This window comes from Pan troglodytes, chromosome 2, assembly GCF_028858775.2.
Source record: "Pan troglodytes isolate AG18354 chromosome 2, NHGRI_mPanTro3-v2.0_pri, whole genome shotgun sequence".
NCBI lineage: Eukaryota > Metazoa > Chordata > Mammalia > Primates > Hominidae > Pan > Pan troglodytes.
In genome coordinates this window covers 171,472,096-171,485,420 of record NC_086015.1, presented here as the reverse complement: position 1 = coordinate 171,485,420, position 13,325 = coordinate 171,472,096, and the positions used below count along the sequence as shown (strand labels likewise).

The 13,325-nt window shown below is 36.2% G+C and overlaps 1 protein-coding gene across 3 annotated transcripts in view; it reads right to left on the bottom strand.

Moving 5' to 3' along the window:
* The window catches only part of LOC134809620 (putative EGF-like and EMI domain-containing protein 1), a 704,739-nt gene that overhangs the window by 634,688 nt on the left and 56,726 nt on the right, over nt 1–13,325 (bottom strand). For all 3 annotated transcript variants that reach the window (XM_063807317.1, XM_063807318.1, XM_063807320.1), the window contains exons 2-3: nt 9,278–9,410; nt 4,858–4,963 (exon numbers count right to left, since the gene is read on the bottom strand). Coding sequence is in view for 1 of the 3 variants with exons in the window: in XM_063807320.1 (XP_063663390.1) it covers nt 9,382–9,410 (29 nt within the window). In the remaining 2 variants the exon portion in view is untranslated. Of the gene's footprint in view, nt 1–4,857; nt 4,964–9,277; nt 9,411–13,325 lie in introns of those variants that run through there.

Genomic DNA, 13,325 nt, shown 5'->3' with positions numbered 1-13,325 from the left:
AGTCCTTGCAGAATCCCTCAGGCACCTCTGCATAATGTTCTGAAATAGCTGGTCTGGCTGGACCAAGAAAGGCTAAGGAATTGCTGGCCCTGGACTTTTAAAAAGTTCTATTTTTATTATTTTTTTTTTGTCAAGCCCCACATGAATCTCCTAGTGCAGTCAAGAGAACTACTACTAGTATTATTAGTGTTTTTTTGTTTTTTTTTTTTTGAGATGGAGTTTCGCTCTTGTTACCCATGATGGAGTGCAGTGGCACGATTTCGGCTCACTGCAACCCCTGCCTTCCAGTTCCAAGCGATTCTCCTGCCTCAGCCTCCTTAGTAGCTGGGATTACAGGCGCCCGCCACCGCGTCTGGCTAATTTTTGTATTTTTAGTAAAGACGGGGTTTTACCACATTGGTCAGGCTGGTCTCGAACTCCTGACCTCATGATCCACCCGCCTCTGCCTCCCAAAGTGCTGGGATTACAGGTGTGAGCTACTGCACCCAGCCAGTATTATTGTTATTATTCCTTGAACTGGATGAGCTATTTTATGTCTCTGGGCAATATACCATTCTCTCTTACCAATTTCATATTCTTGTTCTGCTCATGTTTAGCAATTACTTGTAGTTTGTATTTTCAAATCTTTTGAGAAACCTTCTATCACCTCCCAATACGACATAGATGAACTCTCTCCATCATACTATTTGTGGGCTATATCATAATCACTGGTTTCCTGCTCTCTATTTCCCACTACATTAAGGATACCTTATTTGTTTTGGTCTCTGAAGTACCTAGCACACAGCCTGGTATATAAATATTTCATAACTAATTGAAAGACTAATAGGAAGATTGAATAGATGAATAAAAAATTACAATAAAGAATAAAATAAAAAAAGAAGACCTCAGAGTCTTAGAATCCAACCATTAGGCACATTGTTTTTTTTTTGAGACGGAATCGCTCTGTTGCCCAAGCTGGAGTGCAGTGGCACAATCTCTGCTCACTGCAAGCTCCGCCTCCCGGGTTCACGCCATTCTTCTGCCTCAGCCTCCCAAGTAGCTGGGACTACAGGCGCCCACCACCACGCCCAGCTAATTTTTTGTATTTTTACTAGAGACAGGGTTTCACCATGTAAGCCAGGGTGGTCTCAATCTCCTGACTTCGTGATCCACCCACCTCGGCCTCCCAAAGTGCTGGGATTACAGGCGTGAGCCACCACGCCCAGCCAGGCACATTATTATTTAACTTGACTTCTGAAGAGAGAAAAGGAAAACTGAATAAGTGAGGAGAAGAGGTGTGACTTTGTGTGTGATATTAATCAGTTAATGAAGCTCCACGTTGTTCTGCCTGGATCCATAAAAAGAAAAAAGAAAATTTCACCACCAGCCATCTAGCCTGATTTGCATGTGTTCAAATCTTCAAAGTATTTCTTTTGATTCCTTTAATCAATAGCTATTTTAGAAAGTTCTTCATTACTTCCTAATTGTCCAAATTCATTTTCTTCATTTTTCCTTATTAGAGGCAGATTTTTCAAATGAGTTAAGCAGATCAGCAATTTTAGAATCATTATTAACTTCAAGCACTTCTCTCAGTTATTAGCATGGCCCTTCTCTCTCTAGGACTAGAGTCTTTTCTCCATTTTTAAAAGGCCATCCGGTTTATTTTCCAGACTTCTTTTTTCTATGTATCTCAAATAAAGTCAAGTTTACCCAATAATAAGAGCAATCCATGTTTACAATAATCCTGACCCTAGATAATTTAATGTGACACATCCCTGGATTTGGATGAAGATGCAGTGATTCCTCATTATATTAGCATATTAAAAATAAGTAAATAATTGGGATTTACCTAGATTTTAATCCATCCCAACCAAATAAACTAGTAAAGCCATTACCATGGTCCATAAAACATCTTACAAATAATTTAAAGGAATATTTTGATGCTTAAGTGCAGTATATTAAAATGAAAAATACACATATGCATTCACACTAATAATCCCACTGCTAGAAATTTGTCTCACAAAATGTAAAACACCACATTATTGCAACATTGATTATTGTGCGAAAAAACTGAAAACAAAATACATATCCATTAATAAATAGGTGGTCAAAAATCTGTGGTACATTGATATGAAATATGCATCTGTTTGTATATGATTACATAGGCTCAGAGAAAGATACAAGAGTGTTCAACAGGTTGGTTACTGGGCATAGGAGAAGTTTGAGGGGAAAAGAAGGGAAGAAAAGGGAAGGTAAGAAAAAAAACATGAACATTCATGACAAAACAGTATATAGGATATGATCTAATTTATGTAATATTTTATGTGTGTATGAATATAAATGGGCATAAAAGGATGACCACCACAGTTATCTGAAAGTGATAGGACTGTACATTTTTACTGTCTTTTATTGCATATAATAGGCTTTTTCATAATTTAAAATTGTTTGATTTAAATTATTATTGCCTCAATTATTATTTATATGATTTGAAACACAGAATTAAAATTATTCTCATTGTGATTATATATACTACGTGTGTGTGTGTGTATATATATATACACACATAAATACACATACACACACACACACACACACATACATATATATACAGAGAGAGAGAACGAGACCAGACCGAGGATTATGTACTCATATATCAGAACTCAAATCCAGCCACTGAAATAAGAGCTAGGTTATAGGCAGTACCACCAGACTATAATCAACTTGTTTGATAGACTACATACTCTAACAACTATAATAATTTTTTAAAGTCTTTGCTGATTTTAATTTTTAATTTTCTTTCAAGACTCAACTAATGTCATTTCTTAACTCGGTTCTTCGCTTGTTTCCCAAATGTTTGAATGATTTCCTAAGAAGTATTCAAAATTCATTCATAAAAACCTCTGAAATTTACATACTTTTTGATATCTCATTTTGACAGGTGAAATGCAATACCATGTAGGAAATGTCTGAATTCCTATTGTTGTAATATATCCCTCAGAATGTATCACCAATTTCTTTTGTATATCATCGATTTCTTTTTAAATTCAATAGGAGATCTACACTAAAAGAAGAAATATTACCAAAATCTAAAGGTAAACACACTTGGGCAACAACAATATGCAAAATGCAATGCAGAGTCCTGAAAGGTGTTTTGTATCATTGGTCTTCTCTCATGACTTCTGGAATTTTAGGGTATACAAACAAACTTGGGGAAAAGAAACACTAATATGTCTTGAATAATCTAGTATTTTCACCAACCCAAAACTGAAAAATAAGAATACTAGCTACCTGAATTTCAAAAAACATTTTAATTACTTTGGTACATAAAGTGTTAAGAAATGGAATAATGAAAATATCTGACTACTAGTGTAGGAAATAAAGAATAAATAAATCCAGGTATAATTTCTAGGCCATTATCATTACCATATGCCTCTTTAATTACCTTTCCCCTCCAGGACTTGATATTTTGCAAGATTTGCTCTACCAAAACAAATGAATTTATAAAGTAATAATTAATTTTTTAAAGTCCTAATGAATCAGTGATATGTGTAATTGCCCATTACAGCTATTGATCAAGATAAGGGAACCAGTGTTGCACATGTAGTTGAAATATTTTATTTAAAGGCAAACAATTTGTTAACACGGATCAATGAATGACTTTTGTTAGCTGCTTAAAAATAATGAAAATAGTGGAAAGTATACCTTAGAGCTCAAAGCATCCACTGACCTCTTTCAGAATCAGTATTCCATAGTCAAAGAATAAATTGAGGTTAAAAATCAGCTTTATTTTAATTCACAATTTTGTTTTAAAAAAAAAAGCAAAAACTAGCAAGCAACCCAAAGAGATTATCAGGATTAATTTAGAAGAATAGCTCTGCGGTCACCATGGAAAACCTGAGTCTTAACCTTATGCCAAGGGCAGAGGAGACAAATGGACATGAGTGATGAGCTCTCAGCAACCTTCCAATTTCACTTACAAAGATTCAAGTAATGGATACGAGAAAGCAAACATGTCAGCAGAAGATAATGAAAGCAATATTTTGGTTAGCTTTTCGTATCTATTTCTTTAACTTCTATAAGATAGGTTTTATTTTGTTTTTCCTGCTCTGAAAAGATAAATACAGATGTATTCTCATTCTCTGGAGACTAGAATCTGATGAGTAAGTCAAAACAAAGCCTTTTGAAATCACCCAGTCTTATGACAGATGCAGTAAAGGATAAATTATTGGCCATCCGGGAAATTTCCTGCACAAGAAACACCTTAAATGTACCTGTCCACAATTGACAGTTGATAAAGTTCCAACCTTGAAAACTAGGTTATGAAGTATTGAAACTTTCATAATCATGCAAGTTTCAGGTATTTTGTTTTTGTTTTTTAAATAAATGGCATGAAAGTAGTAAATCTACTAACAAGTTAGTTTACTTATAAATTTACTAATAAATTTATTGCTAATAAATTCATTGAATTTATTAACAACAACTTCATGTTAATTATATTTTGTGCATTCACATACCACAGAGATCTCAGAGAAACCGTACCAGCAATTTCAAACTATGGCTCCATGAAGGATCTAACATCTGAGGTCAGAATGAGGTTTACTTATTATTAAGCTTCCATTTCCTTTACAAAATGAAGTGTTTTGTACTTACTGCTCCCCTTTGAACTCTAATGGTGAATCATTAAAACTAAACTACAAAGCATATTTTGTGATGCCTGATTATACTATAAGCTAGAGGTTTTCCTCAGTGGCTAATTTTAAATGCTCACCAACCCCGCCAAGGACCTAACCATTAGTCTGAATTGACAAATTTGGCTGGCCCCTAAAAGCAAAGCAAACAGCACCAAATCATAATAAAATTGTCTTGTTGGTGACTCACTGTTATTGACAGTGGGGTCCATGAAATCCCTCTGAACACTGGCACTACTGGCCTTCACCATCTGAGCATTTTCTTCCATTGAAACAAGTTCCCACTGCAGCGATAGCTAAAAGAAGGTTGAATGAGGAGTGGGGAGAATAGAGTTGAGAGAAAGAAAAAAAATCATCACTATAGGCACCAATCTAGAAATTTCCACCAACACTTCCACAGCAAGGTTAAACAATGTTTTCATTATGAGTTAAGGCCTTACTGTCTAAAACCTTGCAGAACTCTGTGCGGAAGCAACTGTATCACCTCCAAGCTTGTAAATATGCAGAACTCAGGCCCACCCCAGACCTAATATGGAGTCCATATTTTAACAAGATTCCAGATGATCTGTATTCACATTCAAATTTCAGAAATATTGGTCTAAAAAAATTCTATGTATAATAATGTGTAGTCAAAACAATCTAAAAATCAAACAAAAAATGCTAATAAGGACTAATAGGTGTCATACAACAATATAAAGAATTCATCTCATAGTCATTAATTTCCAGGAGTTTATAACATAGTTAAGATGACATCATGGGAAGATGTTTTCACTGAGGTTTAACCAGTTTAAGCTAATAACACCGTGAACAGATGTTTTCAATAAGCTTAAAGCAGTGGCCGTGGCCTAGCACTGCATGCAAATACACAGTGACCCTTGGTGCACCCCTCACCACTAAACCTGCTTAACATGGGAAGCCTGTGATAACTTCACTAAGATGTTTCAAGGGCAGAAAGTACACTGGGGAAGGAAACAGGACGCCAACAAACTCCCCAAGGTACAGAATAGCAAGAGAGATGAATTGTTGTGCTGTGGTGCTGCATTGATTGCAACACACTGAAGCATTTTAAGTGACTTTGCAATAACCATAAATACATAATATAGGTAAAGGAGTTTGCTAAACTGAACCATTTCTCCTGGTGTGAATAAACTATATAATGCCACTAGTTCTGCTACCTGAGTGCTGTCAAACATAGTCCAAAGGTTCTGAAATACTCTCACCAGAAGTTTGTTAAAGGATTGCATACCTCATCTTAAAAAGTAAACTGCCTCCAGAGTTCTGCAATTAATCATGACAAGCGTAAGTTGAGAAATCCCATTTAGATTTAGTACGATGATTTCCCTCCAGACTTTTGAATCAACTGTGGATTACAAATTTGATGATATGGGAAAGGGGCAAACAGAAAAAGGAGATGGAAGTCAAGGTGTAAACTGTCTGGTTTTAAATCAACTGTCTTTTAAATAAAGAGAGAATATAAAGCAGCACTTTCATGGGTCCTGAGTTGTGACCTATCATTAGAAACACTTAACAGAAAAGTTTTTTGTGCATTTTTGCACATCATGTGTGAATTTTCAGTTCAAAGAGATGCTCTGAATCTGCAGTGATTCTAAAGATGCGGAAAAACTTGACAAGTATGATTGAAGTCAAAAACAAAGTGAAATCATTCCTTCTAGTAACAGAGTTAGACAAGAAGAATTATAATTTACAGTGTAGGCATCCCAGTTCATCATCCCACTGGTTCCAAACAGGGCAGCACCAGTAGACAGGCTGCTGCTCCATGTTGTACACCTGTCCATAGATGGTGTAGTACCGGGCCTAACAAATACAGGGATCTAAATTAGGGAGATATAGTGCTCCCTCTTAAGGCAGAGCTATCTCAAATCCATTAGAAATTTCTCTCTCCAATTCAAATCCTGCCATATATATTTGTGTTTATAGACAGAGAGATAGGTGTATGTGTATATATAGATAAATGTACCAATGTGCATATAGTGTATAATTTGTACATATTATACACACACACATACATACCTCACTCCATATGCAATTCAGATTCATTATAGTTATAGGTTAATGAAAACCAAGAGGGACCCCCATATCCCATGGTATAAAATATCCTAAGGATTGCTCAAGCTATCAAGAATAAAACCCAAAATTATGATAAGAATAATGAAATCTTGAAAGATAATGAGGTACATGCTTTTCAATTTGATATTGAAAGCTCCTCATAGGTTGGCTCCACTATGGCATGCACTCTCAACCGTATTGATATCACCCACAAGAAGGTGACAATTAGTTATTGTTATGAGTGGGGGATGAAAAGAATCTTAGTTGATACAATGGTGTGTGACCTTACAAAGGAACACAGTACATAAATGGATATAAAGAATATGTGTAATGTTAAAATTTCATGGTGCAGAAGGAAGCTACAGGGAAAAAAAATGTTTAAAAAGGCTCTTTAGGGGGGAATACTTAACCAAAGTTTGAAAACACTGAGTTATTTTTGCTGACCTATCAACAGATCATAATACCAAATATCTCCAAACAGGCTGATTTCCTTTCTGTCAAGTTGATGTCATTTTTTAATTTTTTTTATTCCAAAAGTACTAACATATTCTCTCCCTTTCATATGCCACCCCTATATTTCTAGTCCAAATTGCTTTCATTATTCAAGGTCAATTTCAAGTTCCACTTCCTCTAACTTCTCTTTTCCTACCAAGCCAATGTAGATTGCTCTTTCTCTTTTCTCAAAAATTGGACTCACTGGCTGTACCATTTTTATGACAATTATTCACCATCTAGAATTGTAACCTAATATTTTGTTCACGCGTCTCCTCAATCAGGACTTAAGTATAAGTTTGTATACTTACATGCAAACAAAACAGATGTGAGCATGGCAAAGATGCTGAACATCTTAAAACACTGCCTCTACTCCAAACTCAGTATCATACACAGAATGTGCAAAACTACTAATCTCTTAAGAATAAAACTATAAAACCTGTTTTACTAATTTATATTTGTTTTCCCAAGTATCTATGAGGTAATGAATTTTATTTGATTCGGTCCATTACCAACAAAGATTAAAACTCATGGGGGGGAGTACAAAAAGTCTAAATAAAAAGCCATTTTCAAAACAAGTACTCTAATGAACACATCATATACCCTATAAATAGGATTTCCATTCTAATTTCTTTGAAAATAAATTTTTCTGCTACAGCATTATACTATCTAACACATATTGAGTACCTACTGTGTACCAAGCATTGTGCCACGTGTTAAATCTTATCTATGAAGATTTAATCAATTAATCTTCATAATAGCCATGTATGGCATTTTTTTTAACACTACAACTAAGACACAGAGAAATGTAGGAACTTAGCCTAAGGCCACACAGCTGTGAAGAGCCAGGGGAATTTTCTGATTTAAACACCACTAAAAGTTCTGAGTTGGCCTAGTGTAGTTGCTCATACCTATAACCCCAGCAAAGGCTGGGAGGATCATCTGAAGCCAGGAGTTCGAAATGAGCCTGGACAATATAGCAAGACCCCTGCCTCTACAAAAATAAAAATTAAAAAATTAACTGGGCACAGTGGCACACACCTTTAGTCCCGGCTACTCAGGAATCTGAGGTGGAAGGATCACTTGAGCCCAGGTGTTTGAGACTGCAGTGAGCTATGATAGTGGCACCATACTCCAGCCTGGGTGACAGAGCAAGGCCCTATCTCTAAAAATACCCCACAAAATTCCTGAGTTTAGACGAAAAACAAAAACTATTCATCTAAAGGTTCAACATACACCCCCCACACACACACAATGCATATGTAAACATCCACAATTATAAATTATTTAGTCTTATATTTTATTTAGTCCTATATTATTAGTGATCCAATATTTTTATACAATGGCAAACCCAGTTATTTATAAATGTCCCCAACTTTGTGTTAGCAATAATAGTAGTAATTATAAATTCTTTGTCAACCTGAAACCACACCTTTTTTTAACATTAAGTATCCTGAATTTTGATCCTTAACCCATCATCAACTATTTGTGTTAAGAGGTTCTTAGATATTTTGTAAAACTATTTCAAAACTTTGAAGGGAAAAAAAAGTCTGCATGAAGCCTTGACGCCTAGAAAGCATTGTGGACACTTGCTTTTTCTCTCCTCTTCTAGCCCGCCGAGTTAATCCTAATTCAAAGGCCATAAAAAAGTTAAAGAAGCTCTAGGTTTCAAAGTGTTACAAGAGTACCAAGGGCAGGTCAGACATTGGTTCACAACTGTAGATCCCCTGGATCCAAGTCGTGCTAAATTTAGCAAACCAACACAATATTCCTTGTTTCTGTCAGTTTTCTGATCTTTAGCTTTCAATGGTACACCATGCCATGAGGTAAAATTAGTGGCATCTAACCCAAAATACCTCAGACATAAATGAGGTCTAAAGTAATAATATATCTTGTCTCTGAAGAAAAATATATAACTCTAAATGTTCTTGGTGGCCACATCTTATGCGCATTTACTTAATGAGCATAAAATTTATTGGATGAATATGTAGGTGCATTTGAGGTGTTTGGTGTTGATTTTCAATAGTCAAAGAGTACAGAAGCACTCTTACCTTCTTTCATAGCTCACATACCAACTTGAGCCAGTACAGCCTTGTTTGCAGAGCTTGACAATGTGTGTGAATGCCCAAACACATGGGTGTGCAAGTCCAACCAGTCACTTGCTGTTCTTCACAAACACTTGGCCTTGAATAAAAGAAGAATAGCAATCTAATCAAAATATATACGTTTACATATGGAGCATTGATTTCTCCATTTTCCACAAAAAGCTTGACATGTTATGAAAAATACATAAAGTAAGAAAGAAAAATACAAGCAATACAAAAACAACACCAGGACCAGGAAAAAGAAAAATCAGAATAAATTTTAAAGACCAGAAGAAATTTAGAAGATAGATATAAATATCATAAATTCCCAAAAAGTTAGAAAAATTGAGTTGTAAATTAAGTTCTGAGTGCTTTGGTAGCCAAAATTTTAAAAGAAAAAAAAATTGCAGGATTCTCAATACTCATGAAGAAAAAGCAAGCCAGTTCATCAAGAGAAGTTAAATTTTTTCTGGAAATTAATTCTGAACAATATTTTCAATCTGCATGTTTAATTGGGTTTCTCGAGTAATTCTTGTTTAAACACAAGTATTTTTCCACCACCATCATTATATTAATATTTCCTTACAGAAAGCTTGTACAGATTTACAGGAATTTAGACCCACTATCTTTAATTTTTCAGTGAGTAAGGCTAACACTAATAGCCTGGAATGCCAGAATTCAATTTTTTTAATAACCTTTTGTGATTTGAGGAATGCTTTACTTAGTGATGAATGATTTACTAGTTCATATGAATTGTTTTACATGTGAAAACAACACTAATTGTAATAGCCAGTTGGGCCAACCACTCATGCTTTTCCTGCATTCAAGATCACTTACGTGCCATGCACGGACCCTGCTAGGAATATAAAAGATGATGCAGACTTTGATGTTCCTGCCTTCAAGAAGCTCACAGTCTGGCATAGTCTCCATATTCATAATCTTCTGAAAACAGAAATGAGCTCTGATTCAGAAGCTCTAGTCATCCCCAAAATAGCTCTGTGAACTTGTCCAGTGACACAATAATAATACCGATAAACGTCTTAGTACTTTTCGCACTACATATCTTTTACATCACACTCTGTGACTGCATTCCCTTTTTGTTAACACTGTTTTCTGTGCCTCTAAATCTCACCATCTGATTTCACAACCTAATTCTCACCTCTAGATATATTTCTGAAAGGTGATTGTTTGGACCATTAACCTCACCTAAATTAAGTGAAGTTCAAGTTGAACTTTATTTATGAGTTTGCATAGCACATTTTAATACTTTAGGTAAATACAGTACTGTAATAAAACAAGGAATGTAAAAACTGCTCATAAGACAGGCATCCATAAAATCATCAAGCATTGTACAATGGTCCTAAAGAAAACCATAGCTTTTAAAATTTCCATATTAGATTATCTGTAAACTGATATACCTACACCTTCAATGTGCTATATTTTTTTGTGAGGCAACAGCATTAATTAGAAAGAGCTAACAGCATCTTTGGGTTTTTTGTTGTTGTTGTTGTTTGTTTTTTGTTTTGTCAATCATTTGAATTCTTACACCATATCCAACCTTGAACTCCACTTTGCAATCTCCATCTATCCAACCATCCATCCATCCATCCATCCACCCCTACCCATCCATCTATCCATCCAACAAATACTTACTGTATGCCTATGTGTGTAAAGCATTGTGCCAGAAGCTTTCCCCACATGTGATTTGAGTATACATTGTTTACTTAGGAGGTACAGAAAACACTGGTCAAAGAGTGATGAAATTAGACAAAGAAGGAGAATTAGCAAATAAAAGATGCATTATCAAGCCAGCCAACATTGGAGATGTTGGAGGGTGAGGGAACCTGGGCATTTACACATTAATTTCTGTCAGTGATTGGTTAAAAGCTACTTCCTCCCTAGTATTTCAGGCCCAAAGCACAGCAGAGAGAGTCAGCTTCCAGAAACCAAAGTAAGTCCTCAAGCAAAGAAATGCAATGCTGGGAGCTGGAAGCCTGTCAGGTGTGCAGCAGCAAAGGAGAGGGCACCTGGGTGCAGCACTGACAGTTTCAGCTGCGGGTGGTACAAATGAAACAACTAACACAAGAACAGAAAATCAAACACTGCATGTTCTCACTCATAAGTGGGAGGTGAACAATGAGAACACATGGACACAGGGAGGGAAGCGTCACACACTGCGGCCTGTCGGGGAGTGAGGGGCTGGGGGAGGAATAGCATTAGGAGAAATACCTAATGTAGGTGATGGGTTGATGGGTGCAGCAAACCACCATGGCACATGTATATCTATGCAACAAAACTGCATGTTCTGCACATGTACCCCAGAATTTAAAGTATAATTAAGAAAAAAGGAGAAAAAAAGAAAATCCATATTCTCTTTGATTTGACAATCTAAATAGAAGAGAGAGAAAATAAAAAAACACCTAAATAGATATAAAATGTGGCATGCTAAGATGGAAGCAATTAAGGTGCTAGAATAGAGATAAGAGAAGCTTACGTAGATTCATTAATTAGGAAAGTCTCCAGTGAAGAGGTGACACTGTGACCTGAAGGATGAAAAGAAGGCAACCATGGAAGAGCCAGGGATGCTACTCAGACAGAAGGAATAGAATGAGCAGAGGTTCTAAAAAGGGAAAAAAGCTTGGCCTCCTGCAGATCTGAAGGAAGGACAAAGTGGCTGGAATGATGAGATGCTTGGTGTGATAGGAAGGGCCTTCCAGGCCAAGGAGTTTTTATCTTATTCTTAGTGCATAGGAAGCCACAGAGACTTTTAGAGTACTCATTTCTGGACACGTCTCCTATAGCCAGGATCTGGAAATGGATATATTATACTCGCCCTCTCTCTCTTTGATACCAACGGCAGCAAAGCTTTACAAGACTCAGCTGCCACAATACCACCATCCCCTTACTCCCCTTCCTGACTCCCAAAAGACTCCAGTCAGGGAGGGAACAAACCTTGGGCACCAGGACATTTCAGAAAGAATTCGTGTTAACATCCCTCATTGGAATCTCCTATCCTTTGAAATCCTAAATGCCTCTCTTATTATGAGGGGATATAAACCCTCACCCCTAGCTGTTCCATGACCTATTCCCTATAGGCCACCATTGCATGCATGAGTTAAACTTTTCTCCTATTAATTTGTTTGTTGTCAATTAATTCAAAGGCCCGCAACTATTCAGACCTAAGTTGATACAGGGAAAGTTTTCCCTCCAACACAGAGAAGAACCAGGTTATTATCTCATACCAGTTAAAATGGCTACCAGTAAAAAGTAAAAAACAGAGGCTGGCAAAGTTGCAGAGAAAAAGGAATGCTTATATTCTGTTGCTGGGAGTTTAATTAGTTCATCCATTGTGGAATACAGTGTGGTGATTCCTCAAAGACGTAAAAACAGAAATACAATTTGACCCAGCAATTCCATTACTGGGTATATACCCAAAGGATACAAATCATTCTATTATAAAGACACATGCATGTGTATGTTCATTGCAACACTATTCACAATAGCAAAGACATGGCATCGACCTAAATGCCCATCAATGATAGATTGAATAAAGAAAATATGGTACATATACATCATGGAATACTATGCAGCCATAAAAAAGAATGAGATCATGTCCTTTGCAGGAACATGGCTGAAGCTGGAGGCCGTTATCCTTAGCAAACTAATGCAGGAACAGAAAACCAAATACCATATGTTCTCACTTACGAATGGGAGCTAAATGATGAGAACACATGGACACATAGCAGGGAAAAACACACACTGGGGATCCCTGGGAATCGGAGGGTGGAGGCTGGGAAGGATGGAGAGGAACAGGAAAAATAACTAATAGGTACTAGGCTAAATATGTGTGATTGAAATAATGTGTACAACAAAACCCTATGACACAAGTTTACCTGTATAACAAACAAGCATATATACCCCTGAACTTAAAATAAAAGTTAAAATAAAAACTGGGTATTATTGATTTCTAATTAGGTAACACAGATGTCAAAGACTATTATCTGGATAATATTGA